The sequence below is a fragment of the Fringilla coelebs genome (assembly GCF_963513975.1).
Source record: "Fringilla coelebs genome assembly, chromosome: 1".
Taxonomy (NCBI): domain Eukaryota; kingdom Metazoa; phylum Chordata; class Aves; order Passeriformes; family Fringillidae; genus Fringilla; species Fringilla coelebs.
The window spans coordinates 135025323-135046065 of NC_140028.1; the positions used below are offsets into that span (position 1 = coordinate 135025323).

Here is a 20743-nt window from a genome sequence, read left to right on the forward strand (position 1 = left end):
GTCAGCTACAGGTTTTACCTCCTCTCTGTTAAAACTTAGCCCCTGTTAAACTGCACTGTCCGGGAAGGGAAGAACTTGATTTTTCTGATGGCGAGTGCAATGTTCTGCCTGTGCTACCCTAGATTACTTTTAAAGCCTCAGTGGAACTAAATACGTTTTAATAGAAAGATACTTCTCAATGTGACCGAATGTCTATCTTGGCACAATTCCCTCAGCTACATGAGTGAATCACACTGTACTGGTTGAATTATTTCGCCCAAAACCCAGCACTGAACCTGCAGCAGAGGCTTGTACGTTAGCACACTGATCAAAATGTGCTTAATTTTACTTGAAAAAGCAGTTAATCACTACTTCTAGCATCAATACGGAGCTAATCTCGGTCTTTGTGGAGTGCCCTTGAAGCACTCGGCAGTGAAACAGGAGTTGGATATTTCCCTTCGAAGTTTACTAAGCTCTAAGAGTATTTTCGACCTCTCCCAATTTGACATCTCCTGTCTGAACAAGAACAAACGCTCGAGTAGCTCTCTTGCCGAGCTGCAAAAGCCGCCGAGGATGTTTGTGCTGCCATGTGAAACTTTTGTTTTGCTGCTGGCCCTGCGCAGATGGCACTGCGATGCTTATATACTGCTAAGCACAACTGGGAGGACGATCAAAGATAGCATCTTGGTGTTCTACTTGTGAAGCTGCTATGTCAGCTTTCCCGGTTTCACAATATTTTCCTTTGCATATACATAGTGACAGGTTTTCCTTTCACATGTACCTAAATTCTCCCTGAAAGGAAAGAAATCTCCGCTCGGTGCATGTAAGAGGAATCTTTTCATTATCCAGCGTTGCGCTTGTACAGATGTTGGGATAAAGGCGAAGTCTACTGCGTTTTCCTGAGCTTGTTCAACAAGCAATCTGATCAAGGACAGAGGCAGGAGTGGTCTGTGCCGGCTGGAAAAGGATGTTTTTCTGCCTTCATCCGACCAAATTTTCCGCCCTGGTTCAGCTGCCTGAAGCTCCAAGCAGCGCTTTTGTGTCCGGCACGAATGGGATCCAGCCCCGGGGAAAGCAACAGAGAGGAAGCATGAAAAGCTCCATACGCTTCTGGAGAAGACGGACAGAAACAGGGAGACGGAATGCAGAAATGTGCCGGGAGAGAAAGAGCAGCATGACGAGCTTGCTGAGCCGAGACGGTTGTCCCCCAGCACTGACCATTTCTGTCAACAACCTGTGCCCATGACTTCCAGAAAACCGACGCTGGCGGGCGGGTACCGCTAACAGATTTCCGACACCGGCAGCGTCCCGTGGGCAGGAGAGGGAAGCGGCGGGCGGCACCGCCGCGGCGCCGGTGACCCGGGCAGCACCGAGGGAGCTCCAGGAAACGCCGTGAGAAAGCGATGCTCCCCCATTTTTGAATGATGAGGGGGCATAGAAACCCGACGGCGGAGGCAGCGGCAGCGACGGGCGCCCTTCCCGACCAGGCGATACCTTTGGTCCTCTGGCCGGGGCCGCCGGGCTACCGCCGTCTCCTCCGCCGCCGCACCGCTGCCCCAGGAGTCGCTGGGGATTTTCAAAGCGCGCCCAAAGCAAGTCTTCCCATGGCCAGTACCGAGGCGAACTCTCCTTCCTTCCGCCGCCGGAACCCTGCGCCTCTTTTCCTTCGCCGCGGCCCCGAACCGCCGGTTCCTCAGCCCCGGCGGCAGACTGCTCCTGCCTTCCAAACATCACTTTTGGACTGTTCATCTCTTACCACGCAGGAACTCCTGCAGTTCCGATCTTTGCCACCAAACTGGCTGACGAGGATCGGGCTGTCTCGTCGTGCCGGGCTCCGATTTCTGGCCCCGGAACGGGCGGTCGGCGGCGGCCCCCGCCGCAGGCACCGCAGCGGGAGCAGGGTTGCGGCGGCCCCGCCGAGCACCTCGCGCCCTCCCAATTTTAAAACGGTGAAATTCTGAGACAGTGTTTACTCAGATAAGTGTTTCCTGTTTCCGCTGTTAATTTTTAACGTTCTTGCTCCTACTCTGGGTACTTGAAACGGATTTCCTTTATTTTACTATAAACAGTTTATTTTTCATCTTTTGTGCCCGTCTCTTACCCGGAGGACGCCTGGAGAAGAACCTGCCCTCACCTCCCAAGGGCTGCGGATCTCCGCTTTCTGCAGCTCAATGTCGTTGCCCCGTTCCGGGAGCTCCGACCCACGGTTGATTTGTGTTTTATTAACTCGAGGATGGCAAGGATTCTGGCAGCGAGGATTTTTTCCAACTCAGGCTCCTTCACTTGCTTTCCCCGCGACCGACAGAGGAGTCCCGCCAGGAGAACAGAAACACTTGTAAAGCCCGGTGTGGACCAGGCAATTTTCGGTCCCGCCGTCTTTGGGGATGGGATATTTGTATTTATTTAACAGTGATGATGTGGGTTAAAGAAAAAAAAAATTAATGTCAGCAACGGGTAGAGCACGAAGGACACGTAACACCCACGGCAAAGGAGGTTTTCCTGCCGGGGCTGGGCAGGGAGAGGGACTTCCATTCCCGCTTACTGCCGCGAAGCCGCGGCCGCGACGGGCAAGACAGCGGCAGTCACGGAAAGGCCGCGAGTGGCGGTGCCGGAGGCGGGCGCTGCCCCGGGGTGCGAGGAGCCCCCGGGCCTTTCCGCCGCCGGGCGGGCGGCCGCTGCTCGCCCCGGGAGCCCAGCCGGGAGCTGCGGTTCGGCTGCGTTTGTCTCCGCGTCGCCTCCGCCGGCGGGAACGCGGCTTCTCGGTCCGGCCTGGAAACGTGGCGCTCGGCGCCGCCGGTACCGCGGGCGCGGCCGGGCCCCCGCCGGCTGCCCCTCACGGGCGGGCCGCCCCGCTCCGCGCCCCCCGCGCCCGGCAGAGGCCATCTTGCGCCTGCGCACCTCTCGCGCCCGCGGAACTTCCCCCGCGCCGCCAGATTCGAACGGGGCTGCGCGGAGCGGGATCCGCGGGGGACCCGCTGGCCGCTCCGCGCCGCGCCCGGGCCCCGCCAGCGCCGCCCCATCGGCCTCCGCCGACGGCCGCTGCGGGTGCACCGTCGCGCCTTTGGCAGCTCTCGGGCCGTGCCGGGTCCGACCGGGGTGCGGCGGGCACGCCTGGCAGGCAACACCCCCGGCCGCAGCCGCCCTCCGCTGAGGTGCAGCGGTGCCGCCGCAGGCTCCGCACCGTCCTGCGTCCGGTCTGCCTTCCCCCGCCTCCTGGCCTTTAGGGTGCTCCAGCCAGCCCGGGCATTCGGGAATGTGCGCAGCGGGACGGGAGCATTCCGGGTTTTCTGGCTGCGGGGCGCCTCTGTCCTGTATCCCCATCCGCCCTGCCGCAAGCACACGGCCTCCCGCTGAGGCTGGCCGGCACCAGCCCTTCCCGGGGCACCGTGGGGCCTCGGGGCGAGCCCACCTCCCCGAGGGATAGGAGGGGGTCGCCGTAGCCATTTGGCGTATCTATTTTCATGGCCCGCAGCTGAATATAGCACCTCGGCTAGAGAGACAAAGGGGGCTGTATGTTCCTATCGCCGGGGACAGGCAGATGCCTTCCCCGTTCCGAACGCCGATGCTCTCAACGGTGTGGAGAAGGTACACTTTCCGGGAGCGGCCGGGTGAGAACTCCGCCGTGGCAGGGAGGCACTTTCCAATAGCAGAGGGAGCCAGCAGCCCTTCCCCCTCAGCGCCCGCCGCCGGGCTCCGCGGCCCCGCTGCCTCTCGGCCGCCGCATCCCCGGTGGCGGAGGCCGAGGCCGAGGCCGGGAGGAGCCGCCTCGCATCCTGGGGCCTCCGCTGAGCGCAGAGATTCCAGGCACTGCTGCCAGCGGTGACATTTCTTACTCCTCCTTCTCCATGTGCTGAGGATGCTCGAGAGTTGCCTTCTCAACAAGGCATTTTCTAATCTGTGAGACAACATCGTGCAGCTCATGGAGGCCTCCAAGGTGGACTGAGTCTACAAAAAAAAAAAAAAAAAAAAAAAACCACAAAACCCTAACCAAAAACAAACCAAACAAAAACGTTCCCTCAAAACTCAAACACAAAAATCAGAAAAAAAACCCTAACAAAATAACAAAATCCCCACACTCCACCAATGAACCCCCGAAAAACTCCACATACACAATCCTAAAATTTTGAAGGGGAAATGAGGGGAAAAACCCTCCAACAAAACAAACAACAAAATAAAAACCAGAAGAAAGCCCAAACGACTGAAATCAAGATAACCAAAAGGCTATGCTAACAGGGTGCTTGGAAGGAAGGCATGGCCAAGGTGCAGGGATGCTAAGTGAGCGATGCCTCTGCGAGGCAGCTCTCACTGCGCGGGCTGCGGAGCTTGCGCACACACTCCGCAGGTTCTCGAGCCTAGCTGGGGTGCGCCGTGCGGGGAACGGCAGCTCCGCCCGACCGACGGGTGCTTCGATGGAGCCGGTCGGGACGTGTCCCTTCCGAAGGCATGGCACTTCGATTTCTAGGTTGGGTAGGCTGGCTGCGAAGGGCTGCGGCTGGAGCCTCGCGGGACACCGCGCTGCTGCTCCCTGGGCTGGGGCTGTGCTGCCGGGCAGGCGGGGAGAGCCCCCGGGCACGGAGGAGCAGGCAGCAGGGCGGATCGGCGGAGGCGAGACAGGGGCTCAGCGCCGGGAAGGATGCCTACAAGCCATGGGCTGCCATTTTGTCTCTTTTAAGAGGGTTGGCTTTCCCCTCTCCTGGAGCTCAGTGCGCGGCGGTGGCAGCATCTCCCCTTGCCCTGCCCCTCCTCGGCCGTCCTGCAGGGAGGCAGCCCGGGGCGGCACCGGAGGTCCCCTCGGGAAAGCGCCCATCAACCCCAACCTTCCCAGCCCCGGCGCTCTCCCTGCCACCTCCGCCCTAGGTGCTCGGGGTTTGCAGGCTGTTCAGCTGATTTGTTGCTAATAGCAACCACACGACAGCGATTTGCAGCCTTTGCTGCTGCCAGCGCCTCTCGTTACACCTTCTTCTGCAAACCGGGATACGGTCGTCTGGCTGCTGCCGGTCCCCACCCCTCTAACCACAGCAGCCAGGGACAATAACGGTGCAGGAGGACGGGACGGCCTCGGGGCGCGCTGCGGGCTCCGCTGGGCTCCGCGCAGATTTGGTCCTTCCACATCAAGACCTAAATACTGGCTTTCAGCCGCAGCCGCGCAGGCTCCGCGCATTTCGCATTGTGTGGTAGCTTTGTTGAGAGCTGCAATCCGACCGGCGCGGGGGGGAGAAGCGCTGCTGGGTTTACATATGTAGATGCGGGCAGCGTTCAGCGCCAAGCCAACACACACCCTCCCCCGGAGCATCAGACACAAAGGAAGACCTCGCTCCTTTCAAGTCCCCAGAATAAATTAAGCTCCGGCTTTCAGTTTTGGAACGTCCCAAAAATATTTTTTTTTTAATGGCACTGCACAGGCGCTGACGGTTCCGCAGGAAACCAGAGGTGTAACCATATGCGCGTGGTGAAAAGGGCTCAGCCCTACCAGCTAATATTTCCTGGTCCCATCCTGCAAGTCAGCCTGACATGTTTTGCCATTTTCCTGTTTATTTATCTCTTAAAATTTTTATTCAGCCTTTCCGATTGTAATGGTGATGCACCAATCCCCACTAGCCAAAGCTGTACCGTTTACACGATTAGAGTTGTTATAAATATCTGTTCAAATGCCAGCGTCGTCCTCTTGGGTGAAGAAAAAAGAGAAGTCCTCTTTCTAGCGCGTCTGAAGTGCCTCGACGTTTCTGTCTTCGCCTCACAGAAATAATTTACTCTATAGTAAGGTCTTGCAAACTAAACTCGCCACCGAAAATCCGGAGAGGGGACCCTAGAACGTCGTGAGTCCCTGCAGCCCCGAGCCTAAGCTCAGGGAGAAAAAAGAGAGAGCTCGCCATTCCTACGGTCTCTGTGATAGAGTTTTTGCTAAAATCAGGTAATGGCACAGCCCAACTTAAATTTGAAAAATAAACTATTCAAGGATCCAAATTAATCTTAGTAGAGGCTATACGTGGAGTTGGAGAATCTTCACTCAGTGTACTCTTTTCGAGAGAGCACTTCAGTTGCCTACATCCCATTCACTCCCACTAACCTTTCCAGGTTCAAACTCCTGGCTTTTAAAAACGCAGCACGTCCAACTCCGATCCGTGGGAGAGTTTGCGCGTTGCTCTTCCCACCAAATGAGCTGAGTCGTGCAAATACGGGATTAAAACCCCTAATTTCTGTAACCCTATGAATATCTCCTCAACGCCTTGAACAATTTGCCGGGCGTGTGGCAGGAGGAGCAGACCCTCCAGAGGCAGATGGGGCGACCCAGCGCCCCGCCGACCGGTGCGGGGGGCGTTCGGGGCGGTCCGGCTGCAGCCCGGGTGACCCGCATCCCCGGCGGGCTGTCCCGGGGGCCTCCCGAACCGCTGGGGAAGCCGCCGCGCCGAGGCACGGGAAGATCTCACCTTTGAATGGGCGTCGGGCAGTTTTAAGCCGTAGCGGAACATCCTCAGCTTGGCCAGCCGGGGCACAGCGCGGCATGAGCCGTCGAGGGGCAGAGAGCCCGATCCTGGATCGGCCACCCAGCGCCCTTCCAGCTGGGGGGTCCTGCGGGGGTCACTCGGCAGCTCCCGGAGCTGAGTCACCTGTTGCCTCGCACTCGCGGGGACGAGACCGAGCCGGGAAAACCCACGCCCTCGGCACGCCTCATCCCCCAAAAATCCCAGGAGCAACTTCGCCCTTCCCCGTCTTGGGGAAAATGATGCTCCCCCGCCACGTTCCGGGCGTATTTCCGAGTGAATCAAAGTCTGAGATTAAAGAACACCCACCAGAAAGCGAAGGCACATTATTCATTTAGGTAACTGTTGCCTATTCCCCTGGTCTCCGGTTTATTTTTTAAGCTGACGTGTGCGGTAACGCAGTCATTACTAACACCACCCGCTGAAGGATACAGGTTTCCTCCTAATGAGCACCCCAGCAGTAGGCAATGAAGTCTCACAACTACGTCATTTCCATAAATGATTTTCCGTCTTCAGTACTTTTGCGAGAACCGGTGACATTTCCGTAGACCGCATTTGCGTGGTGTTTATTCCTCATTATTATTATTAACCATGCGAACAGACTTAATATCAAGCAACGAAGTGTAACAGCAAGTCTTGGTGGCACTCAGAGTGTGTTTTGTTGTTCCTTATCCAAACATTAGACTTAATTAGACAGATAAATCAATTTATCTGTAATCGACACATCTGCTTTTTTTTTTTTTTAAACCTCTGGAAGTAATTAATCACCATTTGTTTATTTTTTATTTAACTTAGGAACAGAAATAAGTATAAAGAAATGTGTTTAACAGCTGTTCCCTTCTCAAGTACACATGGTGATAATTTCCCAAAATATTTTCTGTGGCAAACGACCTTCTCACCAATCTGATTTTATTTGTCTCCTTTATTTGTAAAGAATAGCACACCACCTGTTTAATTTGTTTGCTTAAAGATATTTTTTCCCCGCACTAAATACTCTTGGAAACACGTAGCTCATTTTAGACCATGATATTGTGTAAGTTAGCCCCTCTTTTTTCAGCTGAGCAAACACAGACAGGAGTTTTAAAAAATTCAAACGTCTCTCTTTTCTAAACTTTTCTTCACTTTTCTAAACTTTAGAAAGGCAGCTGAAGTACCTTCAGCATTACAACTTTAAGGTATGAGACAAAACTTTATATTACCTAGCAGGTAATATGTTTATATAGTGTCGGTCGTCTGATTTTTGTACATTTGCAGCTTTTCAGGACAAATAACCCGCTTATGAAATCGTGAAGCCAATGTGCAATAATCTGTGGCTACAGAAAGCGACATTCTTTATTGACTATTAATTCTGATTTTCTGTCGTGGATCACAATTTCACTTGGAGCAGCCTGATCGATAGCAGAGCTAACTATTACCTTCGTTCACAAGTATCCTGCGTCTTGGGAATCGCCCTCAAAAGATACTGGGGCAGATGTAGAGTCCATTTCTCTTCAAACCCTTATAATACTGATTTCATTTTCCAGTCCCACCGTTTGCACTAGCTGCTATACAGACCTCCAAGGTTGTGTTTACTCGTAGATGCAACCACGTCTTTGCCAACAAGTAATGAAGAGAATTATTCGTAATTAGTCCTTATGGCCCCACCAAGATGGGAAAAAGTGGAAGGCAGTGAGCAGGTTATCTACCAGAATGATACGCTGGTGGAAAAAAAAAATACCCTCCCCCCCCCCCGCCTTATAGTGCACAGGAATAACTTGTGTCTGCGCCAGGCAGAGCCAGAGGGCTGCTGCCGGAGCATCCTTCCCCACCGTGCCCCTTCCCGCGCTGCTCACCCTGCACCGAGAGAGCGGATGCTGCTCCCGGCCACCTGCGGCCGAGCGGGGCGGGGAGCTGCTGCTGCGCGAGTGTTCCGCGGATGGGTGCGCTCGGGCACATCCTTCACTGCGCTCTGTAGGTCAGAGAAAAGCCTTCCCTTCAGCGGGACACGGCGCTTCTTCTGCCGCACTCCCGCGGCTCCCGGCGGAGGCTGTAGCCCACGGGCTCGCCCCTGCGCGTCCGCGCTGCCCACACCGCCCCGGCGCCGCCGCGCTCCGCGGCCTTGCGCGGGACAAGTTTATTCCCCATGAGGCGCAAAAACTCCCTGCGTGGGTCGTCGCGGCGGCGAAGGCAAGAGCGGAGATCCCCGTGGAGGAATCGCGTCGGTGGTGAGATAGGAAAGAAAAAACTTAAATCAAAGGACACCACGAAGAATAAAGGCGCGGCGGGGGGCGAGCAGCTTCGAGCTGTCCTTATCTTTCTTATTTAGTTTTTATTTTCCCTCCGTATCCAGGGAGCGGAGGGAAGCGGGAGCCAAGCAGGTGGACCCTCTCTCTGCCGGGAGATGCGCTGGATTTCGCCAGAGCCGCGAGTGTCTCCCCGTCTGCCCGCCGAGCCCTTGGCAAGTTGCGCAGCAGCGGAGCGGGACAAGGGACGCGCCCCCGGGGGAGCAGGGCGTCCCACCGATATGCACCGGCGGGGCGGCCGCGGCGCCGCTCCCAAATGTCAGCGGGGGCGGACAGGCTCCGGTCCGACCGTCCGACATCTCCCCGCCAGCCTCCGCTGCGCGGGATTCGGCGACGCGCCGCGGCTGTGGCCCGGACGCGTCCCTGAGCTGAGCCCCGCACCGTCCCGCAGGCGCTGCGCCTTCCCTGCACCTTCCCTGCCCGTCCCCATCCTTCCCCGGCGCCCCCGAGAGCAGCGGCTGCCTGCCGGTGAGAGGTGAGTGCGCACAGTGGCTGTACACGTTCTCATGTCACGTCGTGTTGATACTGTCCCGCAGGTGCTGTGCTGTGTTTGTGCTACAGACGTGCCACAGCTCTCCGCGGAGCTGCCTGTCCGCCCGCCCCCGCGAGCCTCTGTAGGTGCCGATCCCCACACCTGTGCCGGCAGCGAGCAAGTGACACACACGCGTGCGGGCCGCTGGCGGCCGCCGCCAGCCGGGCACAGCCGCCGCCCGTCCCGTCCGGTCCGGTCCGGTCCGGTCCCCGCGGGCACGGCCCGAGCGCAGCGCGCAGAGCCCGCGGGGCGGAGCGGGACCGGGCGCGGCGGGCGGGCGCGCCAACGTCACTACCGAGGCCCCGCCCCGGCGGCTCTGTTTCCGCTCGGTTGCCGGGGAGACGCGTCCATAGCGCGGAAATCCCCGCGGGCGCGGAGCCCTCCCGGCGCCGCCATGAGCCAGCGGCAGGTCCTGCAAGGTAGGCTGGGCCGGGGGCCGGGGCCGGGGGAGCGGGGCTGGCGCGGCGCTGCCGCCCGCTGACCCGGCGTCCCGGCGCTGCCGCCCGCAGTGTTGGAGCAGTACCAGCGCGCCCGGTCGCAGTTCGCGCAGGCGGTGGCCGACCTCGCCAGCCGGCCGCAGAGCATCGACACTCTCCGGAGTGCAGGTACGCGGGAGCCGGCGGGGCTGGGCCGTGCGCGGCCGCGGGGTTTTGCGCGCCCCGGGGCGGGGGCAGGGACAGCGCGGGGCCGCCGCGGCCTTTCCCCGTTTTTTTTTTTTTTATCTCCCTCCTTCCCCGTTGGCCGCTCAGTTTCCGGAGATTTTTTTCCGGTAGGATTTGGCCCCCACCCTGCTTGCCGAGTCCCCCTCGATGCGGTGGGAAAGTAAATTGCGCTGGTCGGCTCGGGCGGGTGCCCCGCGTGCCTGTGCGGGGGTGGATGTCTCTGGCTGAGATCTCCAGTTTATTTCAAGGAACATTTCTCAGTATAATCCTTTTTCAAATTTACTTCCTCCCGGTTCCGATGTAGTTTTATGTAAAGTACAGAGACTGGAATTCCCGATGAAGCCAGCACTAATTTGCCAAGGACATTCTACTTTTAGAATAAACAAATTTTTATACCGGTTTTACAAGTTGTTCCTAAATCCTTCGATGCTTTCTGCCGGCAGACTGGCTCAGTTTAGGAGGGATTTGATTTTGTTATATTGCTGTCATGGGATGTCGTGAACCAAATTGAACATTTTTAGAAAGAGGAGCTGCGGGAGCACTTCTACCAGCTGTTGTGCTGCTGGCATCTGGCAGATCCACTCCGCTCAGCCAAAGTTCCTGGGCTAAAAAGAGGAAAAAGAAGTGCCTGGTGACTGATTACCTGAACGACAGTTTGAAAATGTGCTATAGATCAGTGGTGGGTTTGCCATGTGGTATTCATGAGCTGATTATGTTTTGGTGTGTCTCAATTTTGTGTTAATACTTGTTTCCCAGATCTAATAAAACTATCAGTCTTTTCTCAAATACAATGACATCTAACAAGCAAACGAAAAAGCAAACCAATGGTGTGAATATTTACAACCTTTTGTTATTGTATTTACAACCGTTTATTAGCATTGTTTTATTAAAAATCTATCACTTAAATTCTTGAGGAATCACCTTTTCTTAATGAACATTTCCTTCCATTATGGGAGTAGCATGTTAATACCAGGCCTTTTGTATTACCTTGCTGTGGCTCTTGAATCTTTGTTTTGTTTTCCATCTTCTGCTGAGTTAATGACACTGCTGTAGCTTATACAAGTGGTCTCTGTTTGCCAAGGGGACATCATGGCTATAGGAATAATTTATACCTTATTTGTATGAAGAGGTCCCTCTGAGTCCTTTTGCAGTCCTGGTTTTAGCAGCTCCCAGAGAGAGATCCTGTATAGACAAGCTTCTCAAAGTTCAGCATTGTAAAAATGCAGAAAGTTTCTATTTTAAGAAAGCAATCAAAGTACCAAGCTAACTTTAATTGCATTGTATTTCTTTTTAAAATAACTATTTTAATGTAATCTGGTTGGTAACTTGACCACAGAACTGATTTCTTGCTTGTGTAGAACAAATAATTGATTCAGAGGCCTCAAACTTTCTTCTGCACCCAGCTGGTGTTGGTCTGAAGGTGAAATTTGCAAGGATTGGGCTCTGGGTAGCAATGTGGAAATGTGCATTTGAGTAGATTATCCTACTTGGCCGTTTCTGGTCATGAGCTGCTTTTCCACAAGTTTTAGTTTTTCAGATGCTGGACAAGAGGGGAATGTCTGCAAATATGGCTGTTATAATTTATTTAGGTGGCCCACAGATATTTTACCATCTTTCCCACCTGTGTCTTTAAAAATACTTTGTAGTTATGAAATTGCAATGAGAGCTGTTCATTTTGGCCTTTTCTGGATGTGTTAGATACAAGTTTTAAAACCTCCTTGTAAATTATATGCAATTAAGTGTTTCTCTTTAAAACCCCCCACTAAATAAAATTGGTCCTTTTATTAAAACAAATATTTTGGGACATTGCTGTCTAGCAGATAACTGATGTGCCTTTTATGGTCTTAATCTAGTGAGTGTTGGAGCAATGATTTAAGTGAGATGCCTGTCTATACATGTATCTCTGTATAAATCTGAATTTAAAAGGGTTTGGGGCTTGTTTCTTATTCTGGTGAATAAGAATTCTAGCCATCCCTTATGGAGATTGCTGTTTTAAGAAGATGAGAAAAGTCTTTGCCCACTATTATTTTACATTAGCTATAGGAGTCAGGGACACCTTGCAGGGTTCTTTTGTTGGATCTCAAAAGTTGTCAGGGTTTAGTATCTTTCTGGCAAAAGCAGAGGGCAAGATTACAGTGACTTGAATTTGAGCAAAATTATATCCTTAAAGTGTACTGTCAGGTACTGTTGTATTAGTGGCCTCAGTTTATATTCCTGGAATATGAAATGAAAGAAGAGTTCTCAAGCAATAAAGCATCTGATCCCATTTTAGAAGTCCTTTTGATAAATAGTTAACATCTTATAAGGAAAATAAATACTTGTTTGAGACCTTATTCTTTGTGGAGGTGTGTCTGGACACCATGCTAACATCATGAAAGATAGAAGTGTTGAAAAAGTAACTACCCTCTAAGCCCTGCTTGTGTGGTATTGAACCAGGTACAAGCAGTGGTGTTGTTGCACATTTGGAGCCTGCAGCCTGGAGGGGAGCAAGCAGCCAGGATCAGAGTTCCTTGTGCTGGCTTGACTGCTGAGAAACCTTAAGGTACCAGTGCTGTGGAGACTCCTATGTATGACCTGTAAGGAAAACTGGTGGGAAGCTGAAAAGAAGGTCAGAGAGGGCCAACAGGAAGCCCGCCTTTTCTTAGGGCATCTGTCTTCTGAAGCTTCTGTATCTCATCAAGTTCTGGAGCTGCTTTTCCCACTGGGCAGAAATCTCAAAGATGTTGTAACCAGGGAACTGGAGCCTGGCCCTGGGCTTCAAGATATTTGCATGGCACTGGCCTTTCCTGGTCAAGAATGTCCTGGGGGTTAGTGCCTGGGAGCTTAACAGCTTTCTGGTGGCAAGAAATTGCAAGGAATGATGAGAGAGATTCTTTTGTTGGAGCTCATTCCTGTGTGTTTTCCAACTCTCTGTTTTGCTTTGATAAAGTTGTTTCTTATGATTAAATACTGCCATGAATAATTATAGGATTTGTCATTTGAATGTTTAGTTAGTTGATACTTGGGGAGAAAAGTCTGCTCCAAAACTCCTAAACCTTTTCCATTTAGTAAATATACATGTAAAACAATGACAGACATTTTATCAAATCTTGTTTCTTGAGGGCTACTGACTAATGGGAGAAGCTACTTTGATAGTAATGACTTTAAATATACTTTTAAAATTTAAATCTATTTATTTGGTAGCTACTGCTCATGGAGTTTGGTACTGGAATGCATTATTCAGCTCCACACCTCATCTTTCCAAAATTTAAAATCCAAGAAACAGGCTGTTTTCAGTTATAATGACAGATGAACTTGAGCTCTTTTTCTTGCACTGAGATTTAGGCAGCTGCCTGTCTTTTAGAAGAGCTAGGTGAAAATCTGAAGTGCTTCTAGTATGTGTGGTAGTCACTGAGGGTCTAATGCTTCATTTTTTTCTTGTAAAGTGCAGCTCTCTGTAAATAAACAACCCCTTTGAAATTGCATTTTGGTTTTTGTTTTTTTTTTTTTTTTTGAGGCGTTTACAATTCAGGATTAATACATGTATCAGAATATTTACTTCTGTGTATTTGTTTTTGATTGATTATTTGATTATTTTTTATTTATCTTGCATTGGAACATATGGTGATGAGAATGTTGCTTTAATATGTGAGTTATTTAAGGCTGTCATTGTGATTAAGAAACAGTTTAGTCTTGCTACTTTGACTCTAAAGATATTACAAGATCAGCTCTTTAACCCTTTCTTGGGGCTAATTACATTCTTAAGTGTAATGACTGCAGAAGTCATGGGGAAAGCTGAGTATGGAACACGGAGGAACAGATTTGTGTGTGCAGCAGCCGGTGTGCTGGGCCCCTGCGCACCTGGCTTCCCTTCACGTGGCTGCTGGGGTGTTTTTATCATCTCAGGCAGATAACTTCAACTGCTGCTCCTCTGCCTTGCTGGCTTTCTGGACAGTCTGCAGGGTTCCAGGAAAGTTCCAAAATGTCACTGTAGATGAAGATCCTCTCCCAGTGAATCTCTTCCAACTCTCCCACTCCATCAGCCCACAGCCCTGAGCCCAGGTCTCCCTTCCATTATGCCTGGTATCAAGCTGCCTCTCAGCCTTATACTCCAGTCCTGAGCCCTCTTTTACCTCTGGGTTTTTTCTCTTGTACCTGTTCCACACAACCCGTGTTGGCAAGAGGCTAAAGCCTGGAGGCAGGACTTACCTGAATCACACTGGGGCTCCGCCACCAGCCCTTGTGGCACGGCAGACTTTCCCCTGTTTTGTGGTCTGTTTTTCTGTAGGTAAAGGGTGATGTCATCAGTGTTAGTTCTTTCCTGGCTCCAGACCTATTCCACTGGTGGCAGGTTTTAAAAGCTGTACTTCCAAATCTCTGGATTGGTTTTAGGAGCCTTTATTTTTAAAAAAATGCAGTTCAAATTGATTTCCCTCCGCCAATTACATGAAATTTTTTTGCCCATGATTTTCTCAATTTTTCATTCTGATGTGTGTATTTTAAATGTACCATTTTCCAATGTGACAGTTGGACACTTGGCCCTGAGTAATCAGAATCAGATCCTAGGATGGGATTTTAGGATATAGTTCCATATTTTATATTATATTAAAGAATATGATCTGATAGCACTGTGCTTAATAGAAAGCCTGGGATCACTTGGATCTTGCAAGTGGATATGCATGGACAGACTCCAGTGCCCCCAAGTAGTCAGTTTCAACATTTTCAACACTGGAGTTTATGTACCCTCTTTTGTAAAGGGTGCAGATAGCTTTGTGTATTTGTTGTTGTTGTTGCTGTTTTGTTGGTTTTTTGTTTTGTGTTTTCTAAAATAATATTTTTATTGTGAGTTAAAAGCTTTACTGAGCTTTAGCAGCAGGAGAAGTGGGAGAGGATTAATGCAATGTGGCATAAAAGACAAAAGGTTGTCTTTGCAGTTGTAGTAGATCAGGTGTGGAGAGTGGCTTTCCCAAAGGCTTTATGACATTGTGGTGCCTGATGAAGGGAAGAAGGAGGCTGTTTTAAGGACAGTACAAGAGAGGTGACATAGAAGGAGAAAATAAATGCAGCTGAAGCTGGAGCATTCAGTTTTTCTGTAACTCAATCAGGTGAGAGCTCAACTGTTCCTCCTCTTCTCAGTCTCCTGGCCTGTCTGGAGATTTGCAAGTAAAATGTCAAAATCAGATTTTTTTAGAAACTTTAGTCTCCTCTTAACAAGTGGACATTAAAAAGAAGCAGCTCCTTGTGACCACCTTGACTTTGGTGTGTCTGTGCACAATTGCATGGTGGCCACTAACAGCCCTATAAGTGGTATTTTCAGAAATTTGTCCTCTTGTAACAGGATTAGTTCTGCTTCATTAATGCAGAAACAGGGTCTGGCATCTAAGGAGGAGAAACTTACTGTTCTTCAATCCTTCACGAATCTTCAGTGATACTGTCAAACTGAATCTGCATTGTGTCCCACACCATCTGGTAGTTGCTGTATGAATTACTTGATCAGCCAGAGTCTCTGTTACCCAACTGTATTCATGTTCCCTTTGATCTCTGGAGGATGGTGGTTGTGCTGTGCATGGAGCTGTGGCAGTGAGGAGTCCTTCCTTGTGACGGGTCACACTCGAGCAGCATGTACTCGAGACCTGCATGCTCTGCTGTCTCTGCAAGAGGCTGTGTCAAGATGAGTGAGTGTGAAAATTCTCTCTCACTGCTCTTCTGGGAAATTTGTTCTAAGCAGGGGATTTAAAACTCACTGCTATGCAGTTCCTAGAAAAAGGTCGTTGAAGATAGGGTGTTGGGGTGAGGCAGAAATAAATTTCTATTTTATTTCCTTGTTAAGTCAGCTGAATTTGACATAAAGAGCTCTGAAAAATCAAGCTGATATGATGAATGTTTGAGTGCTAATGTTTGCTCTGTGGATGCTCTAAATGTAACAGGTAGCACACAAAAATGAGAAGACATTATCTTGGTCCAAAGCATAAATTAGAAGGACAGATCTGCAAGACAAGAGTGTGTCCAGAGACAACTGTAGTGTAGAATGACTTTTTTTCCCCACATTTTAAAAAGAAATTATTTTTCCTTTAAGGAAGGAGGATAAGATAGGAGTAGTCATCTTCAGATGCAGAAATGGAAAGAATTTCCAGTGTAGTGATTCTGTTTTGGGACTACTCAAGTTTGACAGGGATTTGATGGGGATGGGAGGAGGGTAGAAGTATTTTGCATGAATTCCAGGTTGTTTTCCCCAAAAAATCAAAATGGCCAAGCAAAGATTGCTATCTCCAGAATAGTGACTGTTTGTTTCCTGCAGAAACTTGGAATGAAAAAAAATTGGAACCTGCTGCTACCCTGAGTGATTTTTTTTTTTGGGTTGTTTTCCAGATAGGCAGCAGCCAGCACTTGCTAGCTAAAAGAAAGTGCATCAGGCCTGTGTGTAACAGCTCCACTTGAGAAGTGTGTGTTAAGAGTGATTCAGCTTCTAAAGTGTGTCATTCTTTGAAACAAATTTGAGTGGGAAACTGAGGATAGAAAGGGGAATCGTTCCTTGCCCAATGTCAGTCAAGATTCTGTGATGCAAGAGAGAATATTTGGCAGTAATTCTCTGTTACTCAGTTTCTGAGTGCTAGTGGGAACTCTTCCAAAATAAATCTAGTCCAATAGTCTAAATGCCTTATTTTGTAGTTTACTTTCTGTGTGGTTGCTTTTGAATTAGAGTTAATGAATTTCCTACTGCTGTCACAACAGACTTATTTAGAAGAAGACCAAAGAGTTCTAAAGTTTTCAGCAACAAGACACTGCCACTCCATGATCTGTGTGGCCCTGTTCACTTGAGTGAATGGTCAAGATAAAAGGAAGTAGTTGGAAGGTTCTTGCCTATTTTCCTGCTCTAAGTAATGTTAAATACATTTGAATTTAATTAAAAATGCTGATAGGAATCCTGGCTTGGACCTCTTTGGAGGAGTAGGCTTTGCTGTAAACAGGAGAGATGAAAGGAAGAGATCAAATAGAGGAGGTCACCAAATCCAGCTGTCTCTGGAACAAAGAGCTGGGTTGGGCCCCGTGCAGGAAAGCCTCATCCTGTGCCAGGCACATCTGTCCTTTGCAGCACTGTGTTCAAAAGCCACAGAAGGAAAGGTGGGATATCTTGGCTTCCTAGAGGTGTTTAGTGGAGACTGTAGGATCTCTATCTAGCTGTTTTCACACTCTCAGAATTAATTATTGTTTTAAAGTGCTGTAAAGAAAGAAATACTAGGTTTGCTGAAGATACAAAAATGATGACAATGGTGAAAGCTACTCAAGCAGTTGGTCTTGCAGAGTAATTGGAGGTGATGGAAAGCATCTCAACTCAGAGAAAGAAAGTGGTTTTAAGAGAAGGTGGAAAGTAGAGGTAAAAGCTTTTAATTATGTTCAATGCATAGGCATGGTCTAGGCCCGTATATACTTCTCTCAATTCTCAGTTAATTTGATGTGAATATAAGGCTTGTACAGCACCAGGAATTGTTTTTTTCTTTGTTTTGTTTCTCCAAAACTCGTTCCATTGTAATTATTTGTCCACTGTCTCTTCTTACATTCAAACATGACTTTAGGAAAATACAGTCTCCTTGAGGAGCAGCACAGTTGCTATTATTTCTAAACTTGTTTTTTTTTTTATCTGTGTTGTAACATTCTGTGTCCTTTCTTCAAATAGTAATTTCATTTTTCATCTCTTTCCTTATTATAAGTTGTACCAGCTAAAGTAATTTGCAGTAGAACATTTTTTTGCTGATGCTTAAATGACATCACCAAACTTTACATGGTTTATACTGTCATGGAATGAAAGGCATTGGTCATGGGGAGGCATGCTGCTTGGAAGCATTTTCAGATTGAAGGCTTTTTAGGCTGTTCCAAAAGTGAAAGCTGTATCAGCTAATCTTGAAAATACAAAATATATAAATCTTACATTTGGAACAACTCATGTATGTATGTATGTAAACCTTGTTAAATGTGGTTTTACATTTTGCCTTGCCTAGGTATGTCACAAAGGTCAGAAATGTGTCACATGGCCTGGACCTAGCTCCTGGGTTAAGTGATTCTAGTCTCTTTACATTTCACTGGATTTGAAATCATTAGAATTGAATTGCCTGGCACATTCTGGTTTACTGTCCCAGCCATCAGGCTCTTGGCTTTTTTAGGGTCAGGACGCTGCAGGCTGAAGTGTTCCTTTCCCTCTCCCCCAACCACTTCTGAGAGGCTCTTTTATATTAGTAAAATAATTTTCCCCCCTTTCTTTTTAATTTTTTTTCTATTTATGAAATAATCTTGTTTTCATGTTATCTCACGTCAAGAGCTCAAATATAATATCTGTACAGTAAAGGCAAGTGAACTACTTGTAAGTGTTCCTGCTTCACTGAAATACCTTCAGTGCAGATCATAAGAACAGTGTGAGGTCCCCTTAGGAATTTCAGCAGCAGTTTGACCATGCAACTGATGTTAGAGGGAAGGACAAAAAATACCCTCCCACAGAGGGTGTAGATGACTGGCTAGAAGATAACAAATGATACATGGCATTGGCCCCAACTCATATGTTTGTTTTTACTTCTAATTTGTCATTTAAAGTATTTAGTGGTTTTTGATATGAAGCACAACTTGCTAATGACACTATATCTGCCATGTAGAGTTCATGAGAAGATGTCAGTGATGACCACATTCTGAAGTAGTGGTTTCTGCAAGTGCTAAACGAATTCACATTGATCTTACAATACTGGAGGATCTATCTTTTGTCATTTGATACGCAGGAGACCTCTTTCAGTTCCCAGGGGCTTTAAGAGAAGGGTGAGCAGGCCCCAGCTACATTACAGACCTGTTTCCATAGGTTCAGTTTACTTGCTGTTGTTATGTGTCCCCCTGAAACCTGTGTTATTTTGTTTTGTGAACATGCTGGGAGGCTGTACCTCTCATGGTAGTGCAGCTTTTGTCAAGAGTATTTACCTTCCTAAAAAATTTTCAGTGGATAGCATGGCCTCCATGGTTAGTTTTTTTGCGTCCTTCTTCCAGCTCCTTCAGAGCCATGTATAGATGATTCAGCTATTTTCTTCTTGCTGGGAGCAATTTGGTTTTGTTGTAAAATAGAAGCGAGACTTTTACTGCTTCTCTACTTACTTTTTTTGCTTTTTAGGGAAAGAAGTATGCTACAGGTGTAACTTGTTATAGCCTGCATCCCTTTGGACTATTCCTTGCTCTGGGGTCCTCAGCTTTTCCTTGTCATGCAGTACCCGGGTGTATGTTGCTTGCCATTAGGCAGTGGTCCCTCTGTTTTGGCACTGTCACACCAAAAACCTTTGTTCAGTGCTAATAACCAGAGGAGCCCTTGAGAAGGCAAGTCTTGCTTTCTTTCACTGTTGCTCAACTAGATCTTTATATTTGTAAAAAAAATTAGTGGAAAGGACTGAGAGAGCTGATACGAAGAGACCTGTAGCTCTGAGTGTTTGTTGTTCTGTTGTAACACATCTGCATTTTCAGAGACCTCTGCTTTCTGGCTAAGGTCTAAAGCTCCAAAGTGTTAATTCATGGAGCTGGCTACTACAGGAACAGCACATTCTAGGGATCACAATAAAAGTAATGTTCCCTTCCCAGACCTTAGGAGCCACATTCTTTACATAACCATTTGGATCTCATTTCTATCCCTACTGAAGAGTCCTTGTTTAGCAGGAAGAGCTTCCACATACAGATTGGTTATTGATCATCCTTGTTCCCTTTCACAGAACTTTTTTCAGTTCTATTTTAGTGGAGGGTATTGAATGGAGGATAGTGATGACCCCTGCTTTAGCCTCTTTCCCAATAATCCTGAGCACTCTGTATACTTCTGCAGGTAAAATTTCTCCTCTAGTACTGAGCAAGAGCTGGGATCTCTATGGAACTGTCTATTCTAACATTGAGATTTTTCTCCTGGTTGGTAGTAATCTGTTTGGGGTCCATCACTGCATATGTGAGGTTGGAGTTGGGTTCCCTGCATGAGCTCCATTTCATTTTCTGTTTTGTTATCCAGTTATTCAGTCTGTAACTTTTTATAGTTTCCCTTGCTGCTACTTTAATATTTTTTATGCTTAGCTGATATACTGTGAACTCATCAGTGAAAACACATCATATATAATAACATGATAAGAAAATCTACAACTCTTCTGTCTGGAGTGTAATGTTTATGGATATTGGTCTTCAAGTCAGTCATTGCTTACAACAGATGAAATGTAATTTGGTGTAATTCAATGTAGAGGTTCTACTGGCACGATGAATGAGGGACATGCCAGTGTCTTCTCACCAGGATCTCCAGATGGAGTTTCCGTGCACACGGTAACAGATGCATTTTACGTTTGTTTGAATATAACTTCATTTCTTGTGTAAACTTTAAGATGTGTTTTACAGATATTTGAATACAACTTATTTCTACATGTGCCTTTTTTTTTTGATTTCAGAATTGTTTTGTACCTATGAAAAGTGGGCAGAAACATTGCTATACATCAGCATTGCTATCCAAGTGCCAACTTCATTTCAGCAGAACACCTGGATTTCCTACAGGCTCTTATTACCTGGAAGAGTAATTTAGTAGGTTTTTATGAGTAAAGGCAAATGTTTAGAAAGACTTCTGCTTACCAAATTTGCTTTTGTCTTCCTACTGCAACTCAGATGTGGTGTGTTTGCTGAGACCTCTTTTGCTGGATGTCGTCCCAAATATTCGACAGACTGCTGCCTTGGCTCTTGGGAGACTTGCTGATTATGATGTGGAGCTGGCAGAGACGGTTGTGAAGGCAGGAATTCTTCCACAGCTCATAGTCTCACTGCCTGAGGAGAATGTAAGGCATGATT

General features: G+C 48.6%; 1 protein-coding gene across 1 annotated transcript in view; it reads left to right on the forward strand.

Moving 5' to 3' along the window:
• Positions 1–9623: 9623 nt before the first annotated feature.
• SPAG6 (sperm associated antigen 6) overlaps positions 9624–20743 on the forward strand; it is a 34105-nt gene continuing 22985 nt past the window's right edge. Inside the window, exons 1-3 of the mRNA XM_084216562.1 lie at positions 9624–9694; positions 9785–9880; positions 20564–20730. Of these exons, the coding sequence (XP_084072688.1) occupies positions 9670–9694; positions 9785–9880; positions 20564–20730 (288 nt within the window). The 5' untranslated portion in view covers positions 9624–9669. The remainder of the gene's footprint in view (positions 9695–9784; positions 9881–20563; positions 20731–20743) is intronic.